The sequence below is a fragment of the Phragmites australis genome, chromosome 3 (assembly GCF_958298935.1).
Source record: "Phragmites australis chromosome 3, lpPhrAust1.1, whole genome shotgun sequence".
Classification (NCBI taxonomy): Eukaryota; Viridiplantae; Streptophyta; class Magnoliopsida; order Poales; family Poaceae; genus Phragmites; species Phragmites australis.
Genome location: NC_084923.1, coordinates 35924402 through 35941347, shown reverse-complemented (window position 1 = coordinate 35941347; position 16946 = coordinate 35924402). Strand labels below are relative to the sequence as shown.

At 40.7% G+C, this 16946-nt stretch overlaps 2 protein-coding genes across 2 annotated transcripts; both read left to right on the top strand.

Moving 5' to 3' along the window:
• Window positions 1–1429: 1429 nt before the first annotated feature.
• On the top strand, window positions 1430–7750 carry LOC133912904 (E3 ubiquitin protein ligase DRIP2-like). The gene is made up of 7 exons (XM_062355877.1): window positions 1430–1982; window positions 3571–3670; window positions 4674–5007; window positions 5174–5598; window positions 5706–5756; window positions 6489–6561; window positions 7145–7750. Exons 1-7 carry the CDS (start codon window positions 1445–1447, stop codon window positions 7316–7318), a joined length of 1695 nt encoding a protein of 564 aa, XP_062211861.1. The 5' UTR covers window positions 1430–1444; the 3' UTR covers window positions 7319–7750.
• A 2682-nt stretch (window positions 7751–10432) lies between these two features.
• On the top strand, window positions 10433–13252 carry LOC133912903 (probable prefoldin subunit 4). The gene is made up of 3 exons (XM_062355875.1): window positions 10433–10593; window positions 10709–10819; window positions 12687–13252. Exons 1-3 carry the CDS (start codon window positions 10585–10587, stop codon window positions 12945–12947), a joined length of 381 nt encoding a protein of 126 aa, XP_062211859.1. The 5' UTR covers window positions 10433–10584; the 3' UTR covers window positions 12948–13252.
• Window positions 13253–16946: the final 3694 nt, after the last annotated feature.

Here is a 16946-nt window from a genome sequence, read left to right as displayed (position 1 = left end):
GCATGGTCGATGTTGTCTTTTAGTTTCTTCACTAGCTATCAGGTCATCTCTTGTCATCACTAGTTGTCTGTCGTTTGGAGATGAGCTAATATATACGTTACACAGAGTCTTTACTACCATATATAATATGGTGTACTTCTCCGTGAAAATTTCAAACGCATTGTACTTCGGTTCCATTGGTTACAGGCGCCATGGAGTTTCATGGGTATTCTGAATATATCAAAACACAGACGTTTGGATACGCTATTTTTAGGAGTTCTAGCAGGACCAGAACACCGACGGGCGCGTACGGAGTAGTTCGCCCGGCCCCCACCGACTACACTGGGCTGCATGCATGATTGACCGATCGATCGTACATGCGGCCGCGTTGCGCAATGTCCGATCGAGGGCTCAGCCCTATCTGGGGTTTGGTTTGGAACGCATAATACATAGTCTGATATGTAGCTAGTGTTCCTCTTCTCGGGCTCAGCCATATCCTGCTCGATTACGTAATAACAGTCAGCGCGACATGTTTATTTTATATTAGAGTTGTAAGAATAAGACTACGATTGGTTACTCGTATGAAGATAATTTTATAATACTAATTAATAGATCCATCTACTGTTTGTATTCATTAAATTAAACTGACATAATATATATAAATAGTTAAACATATTTCTTTCTAAAATTTTAGACATCTACCATACCAGGTTATTCTGATAGGAGCAACCAATCAAATCGCTAGTCCACCAGCCCACCCAAAAAAGAAAGGAAAAAAAATTCGTCCCATCGATCGGTCCCGCCGGCGGGCTGCACAACCGCCCGCAGCCCGCGCGAATACGGCGAAGGGATCATCCCAACGCACCTGCCCTGTGGCCACGTGCTCTGGCACCCAATCCCAGCCCACCCCGCCCAATCGATCCTAGCTCGCGTCGCCGGCCGGTTGCTGCGCGTACGTATTTGTGTGCACTGGTCAGGTGCAATGCAAATCGCTCGGCGTGGCCACTAAACATGGCCAGCGTGATACCGAGGAGGAAGGTACGTTGGTAAACAGTGCAGGGAGACGGCAGACTAAGCAACGTCAACGTGGAGCTAGTGGGATTGGCTTGGCTGGCCTGCCCACTTTCTCTTCTCCTTTTGCCTTGGTTGCGAAGCCGAATTACTCTCCATGAATTCCACGCAGTAAAATTGGCCTGGTAGCTAAAGTGCTAAACACTAGTGATAAACAAACCAGATTGGGGACGAGGAACGTGGCCGCCCGACATGCTCCATCGCTCGGACTAATTACGTCCTTGCCTGCTCAGGTCCACAGTAATCACGGCCGCTACTACCAGTACCAGTACGATGGTCGGGCAACGCGCGCCCGGTGCGGCTAGCCGTTGGTGGCGATGGCGTGCAGCGATCGACCCACGGCCGACGCGCGCCGTCTACTCTGGTACGGATCGCTCACCCACGAAGGCACGAAATGTCGCGGGTGCTAGCGTTCGTAGCACCCGCTGTGGCGTCGTTGGCTTCGCTTGGGTTGGCCTGCCTGCCCACTTTTCTTTCGCCTTTGTCGCGCTCGGCACGCAGACGCATTTCCATCCTCCACCTCCCCCGTCTCGATCTCTCCTCCTCCGCCTCCTCCCCCAACCCCACCTCGCAGCGACCACCAACCCCATGCGCCATGCAGCCCGGCCCCACTTCGACGGAGGAGCCCACGGCGCCGGCGGAGCGAGTGGAGGAGCCGACCGCAGAGGCTGAGGCTGTGGTCAAGGCGGAGCCGGCGGCGGTACAAGACGGCGAGGAGGAGGCGAAGGGGGAGAGGAGGGGCGGCAGGGGGAGGAAGAGAAGGAGGCGCGGCGTCACCTCCCCATCCTCCTCCTCCGCCACGGCGGCGTCCGCGGGCGCGGGGAGCGGGGTGGTGATGGTCAAGCGGGACCTGCTCGCGCGGTGCATGACGTGCCCGCTCTGCCACCGCCTCCTACGCGACGCCACCACCATCTCCGAGTGCCTCCACACATGTGAGTCCTCTGCTCCCCCCTTCCTTCATCTGCTTTCCCCGCCGCCGTCGTTAAAGCTCCGGTCATCGCCTCGGATTCGGTTCCCGCACGTCGGTTGCCACCTGATTCGACGCGTCTCGCGGTCCACGCTCCTCCGGGACGTGGGATTTGGCGTGTCGCTGCCTCCTCGTGCTCCGGGACGTGCGCGGGGGCGCTCTCGACCGCTCCTGGGAGGATTCGGTGCGCTTTCGCGTGTCGCGGGTTTGGATTTCGCTTCGGGGACGGCGTCGGCTTGCCGTGATTGACCTTGAGCTAGCGGCGAGCCAGGTTGCCGGGGGTTCTTACCGGCCGGGGAGGGCTTTGTTCTCTTTCGCCGCTTGTTCTAATGCTTTACGTGCGCTATAGTCCTGTTCCTGTCCATCGATCGACGTACGTACACGGGGTGGAAATGTTGGATTATATGAAATGGATGCTGTACAAAATGTGAAACATGTATCATGGATTGTTGATACTTTCGCATTTTTTTTATTTTTTTAATCCTCTGAGCTAGAGGATTCACTACTGGTTTCGCTTTTAGTTTGGGTGCTACCAGTTGACTTGATGCTTTATTCAGGTTTTATATTCGGATGAAATCTTATTCAGTTTTGGGGTGTGCAACGTTTATGGGGCAAATGTAAGCCTCTAACTGTGATCCGAGAGAGGGGTGCACGTAGTTTTTTCGTATTGTGCTGCTGCTTCCACTTCCGGTATAAACTGTTCAGTTTCATAAGGAGCATGATTTGTGTGCGCAGCTCATATTCGGATGCCTGAGATGCTTCTAACATTATCCAATTCTGGGGTACCTGAATTATTTCGTCACTAGTACTTGCCATTATGAATTCTGGGCCAAATTTGAACAAACATGTAACTAGTGACTATTGCCAAGATGGTATTTGTAAAAGGCAGAGAGAAACACTACAATAGCTGTAGAAAGATGGTAGCTTATGATTACAAACGTGGATCTTGGGTGGAATTGTGTATAGTTGCTGATATGAGGTCAAATCTGCCTGCTTTGCATTTTTGTTAAAATCATTTGAAGAATCCTGTTTAGGCTTCGTCTTCGTATTGCAATTCACTTTTAATTACAGACCCTAAAAAAATTGTTTTTAATCACATACTGGAGCATCTTGAGTAATTCCTGCACATAACATCTTGAGTACGTTTTAGTGTGTTACATAGCTGCTGCTATATTGTTGCTAATATGTGATTCCATTTTGATGCACTGAAACGCTGATGATGACGGATAAATTTTGATGCTATCCTATCTCAGGTCCCTTTGCTTTTTTCTGAGTTTATTCTGTAGCATTTTGTTCTTGTTCTTTTGGCGGACAACCATAATGTTTCTCTTTCTAGCTTTTCTTCTGCGGTATGTTTTACAATAAACAGGTTTCTGATCCTACCACTAATTGCACAGTTCAGTGTACAACACAATAATAAAAGCAGTGGGAGCATGTTCTTAGTGTCATAACTTCACTTGCTGTGAATAACATCTTTGATTCCTTGCAGTTTCAGTTTTTTTTAAAAACAATTAATGTAATTTCAGAGCTATAATCTTTTGGTTCTGATGCAGTTTGCAGAAAGTGTATATATGAGAAGTTCAATGACGAGGAAGTAGAATGCTGTCCAGCATGTAAAAAAAATCTTGGCTGCACTCCTGTTGAGAAGCTTAGGTATACCTACACTCATGAGTGTGTACATTTATCCATTGTGCTTGTCGCTGAAGATCTTAAGGTCAAAATAACTGTATGATGGCACTTTCAATGTATGACTTTCATGTTTAAGTTTGCTGGATTTTTAATCATAGTATTACTTTCAATCTAATGGCATATACAGAACCTAAAACTGATGCAAAACAGATCAAATCACCTGTCTGATTTATTTATTTGACATAAGCATTCCATAAGGTACTGATATGGTTTAGATTTTCCCATACTAAAAATGTGGATGTGAACTTGTTTTAATTTGTTTCTCATCTGAAGTGTTATCTTATTCGAATTCGGTAATGAAATAAACGTATTTCATTATGATGTGTTGATAGTTGGATAATACATTTTCATTTGAAAAATATATGGATATGGATGTAGTTTGACCACTACTTTGTTGGTTTTCGATGTGGTGCCACTCCCAGAACCTGGTACTTTGATTCAGATCTTTGTAATATACATGAAAATTACTATAAAGTAATAATTGGTAGTAAACAAAGGGAAAAATCATAGAAATGCTCAATCTGAAGGACTTAATAACTTCATGAACAATCTCGATGGACATAAATTTGTAGCACACTGCATATTAAATAATCAAGTTCTCAGCAATGCAGCAAACCATTTTATATCAAGTAAGAAATCATTGTTGTTCGCTTGAATTCTGGGTTTTCTTGCTTTATTTTTGTGTAGTGTCTATTAGAGTGTGTGGGTGCCAAAATTTTGCTCCTATTTACTCCATTGATGTTTCCAAGGGTTCTTGTCACTGTTGCAGTTGATTTAAGTTCATTGACATCTTGTGAAAACACATTGTTACATTTGGCATACAAATGCCCCGGACTAGTTTAATTACTACACGATAGTACTTGTATTCTTTAGTTGGAAAAGAAATAGTTTTCTACTTTGTTTCTTCAATTTTTCATTGGTACCTTATGCCTTTCTTATACTCATTTTTGTGTTTTCTAATATTCAGAGCTGATCACAGTTTACAAGATGTAAGATCAAAACTTTTTCCATTCAAAAGAAAGAAGATTAAGGCAGAAGAAATTCCATCTCCTATTTCACTTCCCACTAAAAGGAAAGAGAGATCTATCTCTTCACTAGTTGTCAATACACCTAAAGTAAAACCAACAGGCTTGACTGGACGGCGAACAAGAGCAGTTACCAGGAAAGCTGCTGCTGCCTTACATGGCCTTGGTCCAATTCTCGAAGGTCCTGTGAAAAAGGAAATTGATAATGGTGACAGTCATTCTCAAAGTTCAAGCTTGCCAGCTAATTCAGGCAAAGCACCGCAAACAAGAAGACAGGTAAATGACACACAGTCACACACCTTATAATTTATATCACCAGCATCATTATGCTAGTTGCAGTGGACCTAGCTGTGGAGTCATGGGTCTGCATCTTAAATTCCCAAAAGGTACAGTAGCTAGAAGAATGCACATACCAGCAGTAACCGGATCCTATTCCCTGCAGATATCATCAAACGTTGAGGCCTCAAACTATTCCTCCAATAAAGATGCCGAGGATGATAGTAAGGAGTTGGAGGATAAGGGTGAGCTCTGGCGGCCTTTAAACTGTTTAGAAGCTGCGAACAGGACAAAATCCTTTAGGTTGAGTTCACAGAATCTAGTTATTAAGGGAGAGCAACACAACGGCTCTCCCAGTAGTACATATCCTAACAAAACAAAGGTAAGGGAGCATCTACAGAAGTCAAAAATTGAGGATGACAAGAAAGATGTTCCCATGCCACCAGTGATGCCAAAAAGGAAAGTTCAAGGCACTAGGCGGAGGAGGAGAGAACTTCAAGCTCCAGCAGATGCAAAGCCTGATGCTGCAGCTACACAAAATGAAAAGAAATTCAGTTCTCTATGGTTTTCATTGGTTGCTTCATTTAACCAGTAAGCATCATCAGTTCATCATAGAATCCTTTAAATCTTAACATTCACAAAAATAAATAGCTAGCAAATACTTCTATCTGATCTTCTCGTGCTCTAATTATTTTCAGGCAAGGGGACCCACCTTTACCACAGATACCTTCCCACTATTTGCGTATAAAGTGAGCTCATATTTTACTCAGCTTTTGCTTGAGATGCATGAACACTTGAACAGTATAATATTCTCACTTAATAGATTTCTCAAAATATGACCTCGACACAAGTTCTTATTAATTTTATTTCACTTGATCGTCAGTGGATAGATTTTTGAGAAACAAGCACAAAACTCTGGACATATAATTTAGGAACTATTGTTATAAGGAAAAAGAAGAAGAGGTATACTTTCATAAGTTGTATGATGAATACACAGCATAAATTACCTTTGCAGCGACCCTTTAAGGAAAGTGGGGTGCATTTTTCTTGCTAGAACTGATGGGTGCTTGACGTTGCTTGGTCAGTTGAAGTGTAGAGGGGCTGAGATCAGTGAATTTGCTTGACCATTTAATCTTGTGAAGAGGGGCTGAGATCAGTGAATTACTGATCCTTGATCATTGATTCCAGAAATTACTGAAGTTTATCTGGTTCATCTTGTTTAAGCCATGCCTTAGTTACTCGATCTCGATGTATAGATATGCTGGTTACTTGACTATGGAATAGAATTATAGCGTCCAATGTTAGCATCATTTTAACTTGTTTGTAAATTTGATGTCCCTTCAGTAATAGAATACATTATCAGATTCAGTTCCATAACATTGTGTGTTTGTGTTATTTTGTGAATTGATATTTGTGTTATTTCGCGACTTGATATCCTATCCGTTCTGATTATGACTAAAATGCTACGTGTATTATGACAGAGATGGAAATGTACCTGCTTCATCTATCCAAAAGTACCTTATGCAGAAGCTTAGTCTTCCCAGTGAGTCTGAGGTGAGTCCTATGTGTCTCATGTATTAGTAGATAACTGCTTGTGTGCTCTAGAATTTTTCTCCTGTCAAGATTTAAGAAATATCTATGCTTGACTGGGTTTGAGTTTTGCCAACCTTGTAGCCATCTGTAGGTGAAAGACATGCTTCATTTCTGATATCGATCCCCGTTACGGATATCTTTTGCAATTTGAACAGTAAATTGTACTCGTCAAAATGCATGCTATATCAATGGGCATTGTATCAATAAATTTTCAGTTTGGGGTCTAGCCTCTAGATTCTTTGAAGGAATATCCGGAATGATGAGTAACATTTGAAAGTATTGGTTTCCCTTTATAGTACCATTTTGTTGTCTCAGATGCAAATCACACACGGCATTATGTATCTTAACAATGTCCTTTACAATTTCCCGTGGTGATACTCTTGGGATCAGCATTTTCCCCAAGGTATCCCTTGTTTCTTTTAATATAATTGCAACACACATGTTCTGCTAATTGTTTTTGGGCTTTGTGGAGTGCTGCTGTACAGCTGTAGGCTCAGCTAAGCATGTTCAATTGACTGAGAAGCTCTTAATATTTCTGTTACAGGTGGAAATAAAGTGTTGCGAGCAGCTGGTGAACCCTACGCAACCTCTGTGCAATTTAGTGGAGTTGTGGTTGAGGGGACGATCGACGCAGACAACACAGACCATGATAGGCTCCTCTGCGAAAGAGTTTGTAATGATGCTAACATACGGGCGGCCAAAGGCCCCTGCATTGTGAGCGCACCATGCAAGATTCATTCCATTTTCGACCTGAGGCGGGTCACATATTCTGCCAGGGCCAGCCATTCGTTGGATCCCTAGAAGAGGTCGTGAAAGATAAGTCTCCTTGATATAGCCTCAATAATGTGGTTGGCTCACTTGGCGGACAGCCCTTTGTGTCACATTCATATATTCTTTGATGTGCGTTGATGTTATTTGATTCCTTTAGGACGTATTTTTCCTATTTATTATACATCAGAAGTGGAATAGATAAGAAGTTGTGATTGATACTTGTAAGTATCATATTGATGTATTTAGGTTGGACATAAATTATAGAGAGAAACTTGTAGCCTTTGCTTGTAAGAGATGACTAGAGTTGATTGCAAATTGTCTTTCGGCTGTATCTTGAATTATTGTAAACAAAATTGGTTACCCAATATTTCTCTTTAAACTCCTGCTGTTGAAATCGCCGTTGTTGATATATTGTTCTACTGGGCACATACATTCTTGATCTTGTTTTCTGGAGCTACTACCGGGCATAGTTTCACAGGAATCTAGTTGCTGTTAGAAGTGAGAACTGATCATATAAGATTCGTTTCCTTTTTGTTGACTTCAGCTGTTGTTTGAACTGTCTCCATACACTTTTGTCACTAACTCTTGAGTTCTATTTATTTTCGGTCTAGAATTCTATTGTCTGAATTTTGCCAGGCTCTTTTTTATGGTACTGAGTAAGGATGCGTCCCCTAACAAACCCATCTACTGAATTCTACAAAAATAATGTCCTTCAGGGTTCAGCCATCAGTTCACTGCGTCATACTGCGAGGAGAAACTGACCTGTTTTAAACTTTGTGTTTGTGGTCTTGCGGATAGTTTACATTTCTTTCCTCGAAACGGTGGATTTTTCAGATTTAGGACGGCAGCAGAATGTACCCACCATAGTTTGGTCAATCTTTACATTTTGACTATCTATATTTTTCTGGCCCACCTTTGAATATTGATATTTTCTAAATGTTAAGCTTGAACAGAAGAATTTAACAGGGATTTATTCACATTTCAAGAATGTAACGGCGATTTATTCATATTTCAGAATTAAACATTCTAGCTTTATACTTCTTTCCGATTGAGGTAATATTCATGTTATCACCAAAAAAAACTAACCTGATCACCTCACATGTCGCTGTTAGTCTTCGCCATACACATCAAACCATCAAAACATATACTTGAGTGCTTGGTGAACCAAAAAAACCTAATCGCGAGATGAAACTCGCGAGTCATGTACCATGAGAGCATGAATCCAATTGTCATTCATAAAAGGCGATTAATCGAGCAGGTATTTTCTCTTTCTCTCAGGACATAGGGCAATTATAACTCTTATCGTAATGGCAATCCGACAATAACATTTGTATGTTGCTGGATTGGAAATCAATGCCCACATAGGAGAATAGGGAAATAACATTTCCCGTTAAGGCCTGCTTGGATAGAGGCATTGACATTTAAACCCTTGCGATTTATGTTTTCTAATATACTGCCTTGTGATTTATTTAAACTTAAAAAACTAACATTAAAAGTTCTTAGAATAAACTTCATAATCCAAAAGATCTGTCATGTGCTCCAAGCTTAAATTTTGTTGTTAATATATATTTTTATTTTTTAATATTTATAAAAATACATATATATTTTAGAATATTATTCATCTAGCCTACCGTCACACGGTGTGGTCCATCCAACTGATATAACATCCTGTTACCTAAGGAACAGCCGACACTTAGAAGGATTCTGTTGAAAAGATTATAACATTCTGCTAGGGCCATTGGAAAAGGAACAAAGATTTCCAAAGCAGCATGGATCTTGGCGCACCAACTCCAACCGGCCATGCCCCGCCCGCCTTCTGCCACCCTCGCTCGCACGTTCTTGTTTCGGCTGGCCGTCCGCGTGGGTGGCGCTCGATCGCACACCTCCCTCTCTGCTCAGAGCGTACGTTCTTGCAGCGGCCAGCCCCGCCGCCATGTCCTTCCGGCTTCGTTCCGCGTGTACGCGCGCGTTGCACAGCCTGCACGTCTTGTCTCCAACAAGTCCTGAAGAAGTGAAGAGGATCTCTGACGCTGCACGTCTTGTCTCCAACAAGCATTTAACAGCAACTGCATGGGTAGAAAAAGTATGGCATCGCCCGGGCGACACTTTTTAGTGGGCCCATCCGATGCATGTCGCCTTTTCAACGGTTCGTTTATCGAGCGATATGTGATTGTGAACACCAAGTGGATCAAAATATTTAATTTTTAATCGCTATGCTGTAGGTCTCACAAGATGTTGTTTATTAAATGATTTAGATGTATAATATTTTAAAATAGTATGTATTTTTACAAATATTAAAAATAAAAATATATAAATAAAAAGCTCTCCAAGCATCAAGCTTGACACCTTGCGAATTTTTAAATTTTTATTTTTCAATATTTGTAAAAGTACATATCTATTTCAAAATATTGCACATCTAAATTATTGTCGTCGGTTGGTTAGATGGTATCTTACTGTCGCCTGTTGACGGGCAACACATTTGAAAAAAAAGGATGTCAATCATTCTAACGGGCAATAACTAAAAAACACAGTGTTTCAATGCTCTCAAAATTTAAAATATTATCAAAATATTTATGATTTTTTTTTAAAAAAAGTATGTTGTAAAGGATGCTATAACCTATCTCGCAAAAAAATTCAAATCAAATTAATACTTTTATAATGAAAAACAAAAAAGACAAATTTCATTGTCAAACTATGTATAATAAAATTTATCTTTTTTATTATACAAATCATATTTTTATCTAATTTTTTTAAGAGCTAGATCAATGGTATCCTCTACAAAATACATTGTTTTTAGAATTTTTGTAACTATTTTGATACTATAGTAAATTTTGAAAGTAATAGAACACAATGTTTTTTTAAGGTGTAATCCGTAGGATGAGGGACGGTGGTAGTATAAATAGGCAATATTTTGAAATGGTATGCATTTTTACAAAATATTGAAAAAATAAAAAATAAATAAAAAAGATCTCCAAGCCTCGAAGCTTGGACACCTTGCGATCTTTGTACCATCACGACCAAATCCAACGGCCCAGTATTTACCATCTCCATTCTCCTCATCTCTCTCTTTTGTTGATTTCGGCCGCCCCTCAAAACCCTTCCCCTCGCCTGTTGCCAGTTGCCACACCGGAGCACCAAATCTACCAGCGGTTGCAAGCTCCAAGCCCAGCGCGGATCACACCTGCGCTTCCAATCTCGGCGAGGGAATCGGAGATGCAGCAGGTAGAGACGGGGCAAACCCTAGCCCCCAACCCGCTAGGGTCTAGCTCTGCACTTTGATCTGTTCTTGTTTGTGTCCGCGCGCGTCTGATCTGGGGGCGGGGAGCTGATTCCTCAGGGGGACGGCACGGAGGCGCAGGTGACGTGGGAGGACCAGCAGAACATCAACCGCTTCGGCCGCCTCAACAACCGACTCCACGAGCTCCACGACGAGATCAAGCTCGCCAAGGTAGGTTCCTTACCGTCTCTCCCTCTTTTCCCCTTTCTTTAGCCCCTGTCGTTTGCTGCGCCGTGCTCCTGGTATTTGCATTGCTTCACATGTGGTGGAAACGGAGCGCCAGTTGTAGCCTTCGAGCAGATGAGAATTTTAGCAGGTAGCGAGGTGCCGGCTCGCTAGGTTTCTAGGTTCTTGGGATTATGGTGCTATGTTTGCAAACAATGCCGGAGTGAGTATTCCCATTTCTTGATTTGTTTGCAAGAAAGGAGGCTAGGAACTTAGGATCCCATGCACTTGTGCTATGTTGTTTTATCTTTTCAGGAGGTGGTATTGGGTAAAGTTGTGAGCCCCGTTTGTGTAGTACAGTCGTTTGTTAGAGAAATGGAGTAGTTTCTGGATTCTCTTGTTTATGCATCTGTTTCACTTAAGAGTATTTCCTTCATTTGTGATATGGCATTATGTTATGATCTGATTGTTTGATGGGCGCACTTGGCTATATTTTTGGTTGGCTTGTGGAATTTGCTATGTATAGCATTTAATCTTGTCTGGAAGAGTGGAAGTTAGGGGAAAAAAATGCTTCACAAGGAATTTTAACTTCTAGGAAGTTTGGGCGACCCTGATTCTGGCTTTGTTATGAAAAAACACTGCCTATATCTTTTGTTCTGACCTTTCAATCACCTTTGTCAGCTCCCATGTATTTAGCTCCATATGGGGTTTTTCGAACTGCAATCATACTTTAACCAAACACACGCTCATTGTGTATTTGGATTCCAATTATTGTGCTAGTGCTTCCATCTCATATAAACAGATGAATGCAAATTGTAGTTACCACAGAATAATGAATACTACTTTAACTCAGGCTCTTCTATACATCTTATCACTTCAGAAATAGAAGCATCTTGCTCAAGTAAACTGCCATAATACATTGTGCCTTACCCCATTTTCAACGACCACAATGGAGGTATTTTTGGTATATTTCTTAAATTTACACATTCTCGATGACCACAATGTAGACTATATGTTGACTTGGAGATAGTTGAAGGGTGTCTACAGTTGATGTCTTAATTTCTCATGACTTTACAAGAACAAACAAAAAGGTGCAATAGAGGAAAGGAAAGAGTTAAACCGCATAATAATTTTCTTTAAAATTAGTCAATTTGCTTAGGGTTCTATATTCTTAATGGTTGGATCAAAGGTTGGTGATGTAGTATCCCACGTCTTGGAGATTTTCCAGCAGTCAAGGTAGTATGTGTATCAATGCCTGGAGTCTTCTGAACTAGTTATCATGAGGGATGTTGTGCTAAGAAATTGCTGTGGATGGGGCGATAGGCTATCATGGTGCTTGGTTTGTGTGCATCCCTGTGGAGAGGCCATCATGGTGCTTGGTCCATGTTCATCCCTCTACATGTTGATAGATGTATATGAATGAGGCATTTTAGGTGTATTCTATAGTTTATCTGATGGGTTCTTTTTTAAAGATTTTTATCAGATGGTTCCTGAATTCATGTTAAGTAGACATGTTTTCACCTTTGTCTCAATAATAATCTTGGTAGTTGGTACTGGTTGCGAAGATCGCAAGGTGTCAAATTTCCTTTCATTTTGTTTCACTCTATGTAGATAAGTAGAAGAAGATTATGAAATTAGAATGTTACTTTCCCACATTACTTTAAAATTTGGCTGCGTAGTGCTACTATTTATGGACAGTACAGCTTCTCTTTGATGGAGGCTGCTGTTGAAAGTAAGGACCTGCTTGTAAATTCAGGGTTCCTGTGGGAATTTAACTGTTTCGTATGAAATTCGTATGTTTGTAATAGGGCCCAAAACATTCCTAAAACATCTTAACCTTAAATGCCATTTGCTTGTATACTACATGTACCAGGAGGCAGATGAAAACCTTGACGACGCTGGGAATGAACTCATCTTGTCAGATGAAGATGTGGTACGCTTCCAAATTGGAGAAGTGTTTGCTCACATGCCAAGAGATGACGTCGAGACTAGGCTGGAGCAGATGAAAGAGGATGCAGCTAAGAAGCTGGAGAGGCTAGAGGAGGAGAAGGAATCCATCCTCAGCCTGATGGCTCAGCTGAAGAAGATACTGTATGGGAAGTTCAAGGATGCCATCAACTTGGAGGAAGATTAATAACAGCGAGTTCAATTGCTTGGTGTCCTTTCTATGTCTGGATCTGTTTTTGTTCTTCTGCCCCCCACTATGGCATGTTTGGCATAGCTTATGTTTCTGTACGATCCGTTGTCTGGAGAATCTTGTGAAAAACAGATTTTGCTTCTCTGGATTATGTAGTTTATTCTCAGAATCTGCTTACTGATAATCTGTTGTAGACAATCTTACCGTTCAGCACAGTTTCTACGGAATCCACAAGCAGAAGCTGTACCAAACAAGATCTATAGTGATCATGTGATGCTGGATGGAGAGTTTCAATTTTTAAAGCTTTCCTCATAAGGCATCGGCTAACGGTTGATGCTTGTACTGCAATAGGTTAATGCTGTTCAATCTTTAGAAACGTAAGGGATAGACAGTTGTGCTTCATCTAAAAACGCATCGTGGGAACTTGGCAATTTGCTATCAATAGTGAGGGCAAAAGTCTGTACTTTTGCCATCTTAAGTTAGTGAATGGTTCGTTTCTGATGTGTTTAGGGTGTTCACACCGAGTAAATTTTCATTTTTTATGATTCATCATATGTATCATATTCACAAGACATTCTCTAGTCTAATAAGTAAAATATCTAAATTTCTAGCATAATAAGTGGGACATTCGTTTGTTTTTATTCTGGTCCGTCACTGGATGTGTTTGTATGAGTTGAAGTGAATGGGCGTTGCATGAATTTTTCTTCAGTTCAATTTCACTCGTGCGGGTGGTACATTTCTGTTGATTTGTTAGTTGATGTCGGGGCCCAAGGTGAAAGTTCGTAGACTAGCCTATTCCCTGGATTAGGGGCTGCAATATCACATGCAAACGGTCAAATTATTCAGGTTAGATTAGGGGCTGCAATATCACATGGAAACGGTCAAATTATTCAGGTTAGATTAGTGGCTGCAATATCACATGGAAAAGGTTAGTTTAGTAATCTACGTGGGACATGTAAATCTCCGAGTGCTTGGATCTTCACCCATCATCTGTGCTTGGTTCATGTATATTGTGGTAAACCACGTGCAGTTGTATTTGCAAAAAAAAAAACAAAACCTATGTCATTAGGTTAGTATTGAGTCATTAGGTTGTTATTTGCACACACGAGATAAGTCTGAAATGCTCTCAGTTTGTGGGTTCTTTTTCGGGTGAATTGTATAAAACTATAAGTATTATGTCATTTATAACATAAAACTATAAGTAATGTGATTAGTAACACAAAACTATAAGTATTGTGCACTAATTTCACACAAAAATCGATTTTAATTAAATTCACTTAAAAAGTAGTCTTATATTTTTTCAAAAATCTTATAATTTTTTTTACGTGTTCTATAATCTATGTGCAAACTATTTTAACTAGATTCACCAAAAAGCATATGTAAAATTAAAATTAAAATTCTCTAAAAAAAAAAGCTACTGGCCTCAAATAAAATCCCAAAAATTTGGAAAAATTCAATAATATTCTTATTATATGATGAATTTCTAAAATTATTTCCATCCCTATGTTATATGGTTAAAAAGTGATTTCTTTTGTAATACTCCATTTATATACTTACAAAGAAACTTATTTTTTTTACCATATTACCTAAGCTAGAAATAATTTGAGAAATTAGTCCATCATATATGAAAAATATTAGTGATTTTTCTCAGATTTTTGATATTTTATTTGAGGCACTAACAATTGTTTGGAGTTAATTGTTAGGAGTTATAAAAGTAGTCTTTTTGAAAAATTTAGTTTAAATTTTACACATGTTTTTTGGTGAATCCACTTAAAATGGATTGCACATGGATTATGAAATACGTACAAAAAGTTGTATGATTTTTTGAGAAACATAAGATTATTCTTAAATAAATTTAATTAAAATCGGGTTTTTATGTGAAAATTGATACACAATACGTATAATTTTATATTATAGTTTTATGCAGTTTCCTTTTCTTTTTTTATTTCTAGTGTTCCATTTCTACCTACTGCTAAGGTGTTCAACAATCGGATCAATCTGGAATTTATAGTTGGCGCGTAAAGGGACAATGAGTCAATTCTCACATGCTGACTCACCCAAGGCCGCACAATGCTGGCTACGCGCACGTACATGTGGCACTTCATGTTGGTCCAAGGGTGTCTTTGACAAAAGACGAATTTTTTAGGACTTGGATAGACATTTTGAAACCTTGGGGACTAGAGTGGCCCCTCAATAAAACTTCAAGGGTGTAATTTGGCTATTACGTCAAAGATAACCCTTCTATCTAGGTTTGCTTTTGGTTCAGTACACGTGTTTGCACATTCTTTTTTGGCGGTTATACATATTACTCAGATGTACATGTACAAACATTTTGAGACTTTTTTGAAGTGTAAAAATGTACTAATCGATAACTGGTGAAGATCCAAGCACGTGAGATAACCCGGGTATTAATCTACGGTTCCTCGGCGCGACCGCTCCTGTTATTAGTCATCTCTCATTGTATACATTTAGATTAGGAATATCTCTATGTCAATTCAAAGCAACAAAAACAATATTTGATCTGCTTCATATAAATAAAAGAATACAACCCCTTCTAAGTTCTAATTAAGAAACAAGCCAGGTCTAAGAGAAAAAAAGGAAAAATTGCATATACCCCTATAAGTAAAATAGTTGCATTTAACACACTACAAGTCTAACATGGTTGTTAAATCCCTCCTCAAGATTCTAACTTATTTGCTGTGATGTGACTTCACGTAGGATGCCAGCATGGAAAGATGAAGATTTGCTGGAAAGATGAAGATGAGAAAGGGACTAACAACGCACTATAAAGTCTATTGAATTAAATATATCATTATAATTCATTACACAAATTAGACCAAACCAGAAGTTCAATAAATCATATTACATAGTTAAATCATCCTCAATCATCAACTACTGATGCTATCAATTTACTTAGAGCACTCGAGGTCACAACACGATAAATATGTTAATATTATCTTAAGTGAGAACCATGAAAGATTTTGTAACAGGGTTAGACTTGTGATATAGTAAATACAATTATAAAATTTATAGGAGTATTTACAATTTTCCATAAAAACACAACCATCATTTAAAGAAAAGGACAATCCGTTTTGTACTATCGAAAGATCATGACTTTCGAAATATACCACCGAAAGAACCTGGGGCCGTAAAAATTAGCACCCAAGCACCACAACGTTCCGGAATTTGCCATTCTGACACATTCCGTAAGCAATTTGTGTCGGAGTTAACCGGTGTTTAGACGCCGCCGGCGAGCACGAACACACGCACACGGGTTGGAACGAAGACAGGAATTGGTGCTGCTAAAACTTAACAGCGTTTTCTGTATATTGCTTAGCTATTTAAAGGGAAAAACTTAGTGCTAAACATGACAGCTAATCTGCCCTACATGCGCAGCACGAACGCCAGTAGATCGGGCATGCCCATGACCACGAACTTGCCACGCAGGACCCGGACGCACTCCCGCATGAACTTGCATGCGCCGAGCTGCACAAAATTCGCACGGCCGCCTAACAACTTGTTGAAATGAAAGTAAATGAAAAACGGGAAATAATCTTGGTGACGCGCTGGAGTATGACAACATTTCTTCCCCCTAATCCTTGACGCGATCACCTGAATGCTTGTTGACGCCGATCTTGACACGCAGCTCCTGGAAGCGAATGCGCCCGAGCGCCTTGGTGAGGATGTCCGCCAACTGATGTTCTGTTGCAATGTACTTGACGACGATCCTGTTCCCTTCAACACACTCACGGATAAAGTGATAACGAAGCTCGATATGCTTACTCCGGTCGTGGAACACGGGATTCTTGCACAATGCGATGGCAGACTGATTGTCCACCCTTAGTTCCGGCGCTCCAAACTCCGAACCGATCATGTCAGCCAAGAGACGAGCTAGCCAGACACTTTGACACGCAGCTGTGGCAGCTGCGATGTACTATGCCTCACACGAGGACAGAGCTACCACCTTCTGCTTCGCTGATTGCCAAGTGATAGGGG

Coding starts and splice junctions, on each gene's coding strand:
- LOC133912904 (XM_062355877.1), top strand. CDS start 1,445: ATGTCGCGGGTGCTAGCGTTCGTAGCACCCGCTGTGGCGTCGTTGGCT. Junction 1,983..3,570: donor CTCCGAGTGCCTCCACACAT/GTGAGTCCTCTG, acceptor GTTCTGATGCAG/TTTGCAGAAAGTGTATATAT. Junction 3,671..4,673: donor ACTCCTGTTGAGAAGCTTAG/GTATACCTACAC, acceptor TCTAATATTCAG/AGCTGATCACAGTTTACAAG.
- LOC133912903 (XM_062355875.1), top strand. Junction 10,820..12,686: donor ACGAGATCAAGCTCGCCAAG/GTAGGTTCCTTA, acceptor TACATGTACCAG/GAGGCAGATGAAAACCTTGA.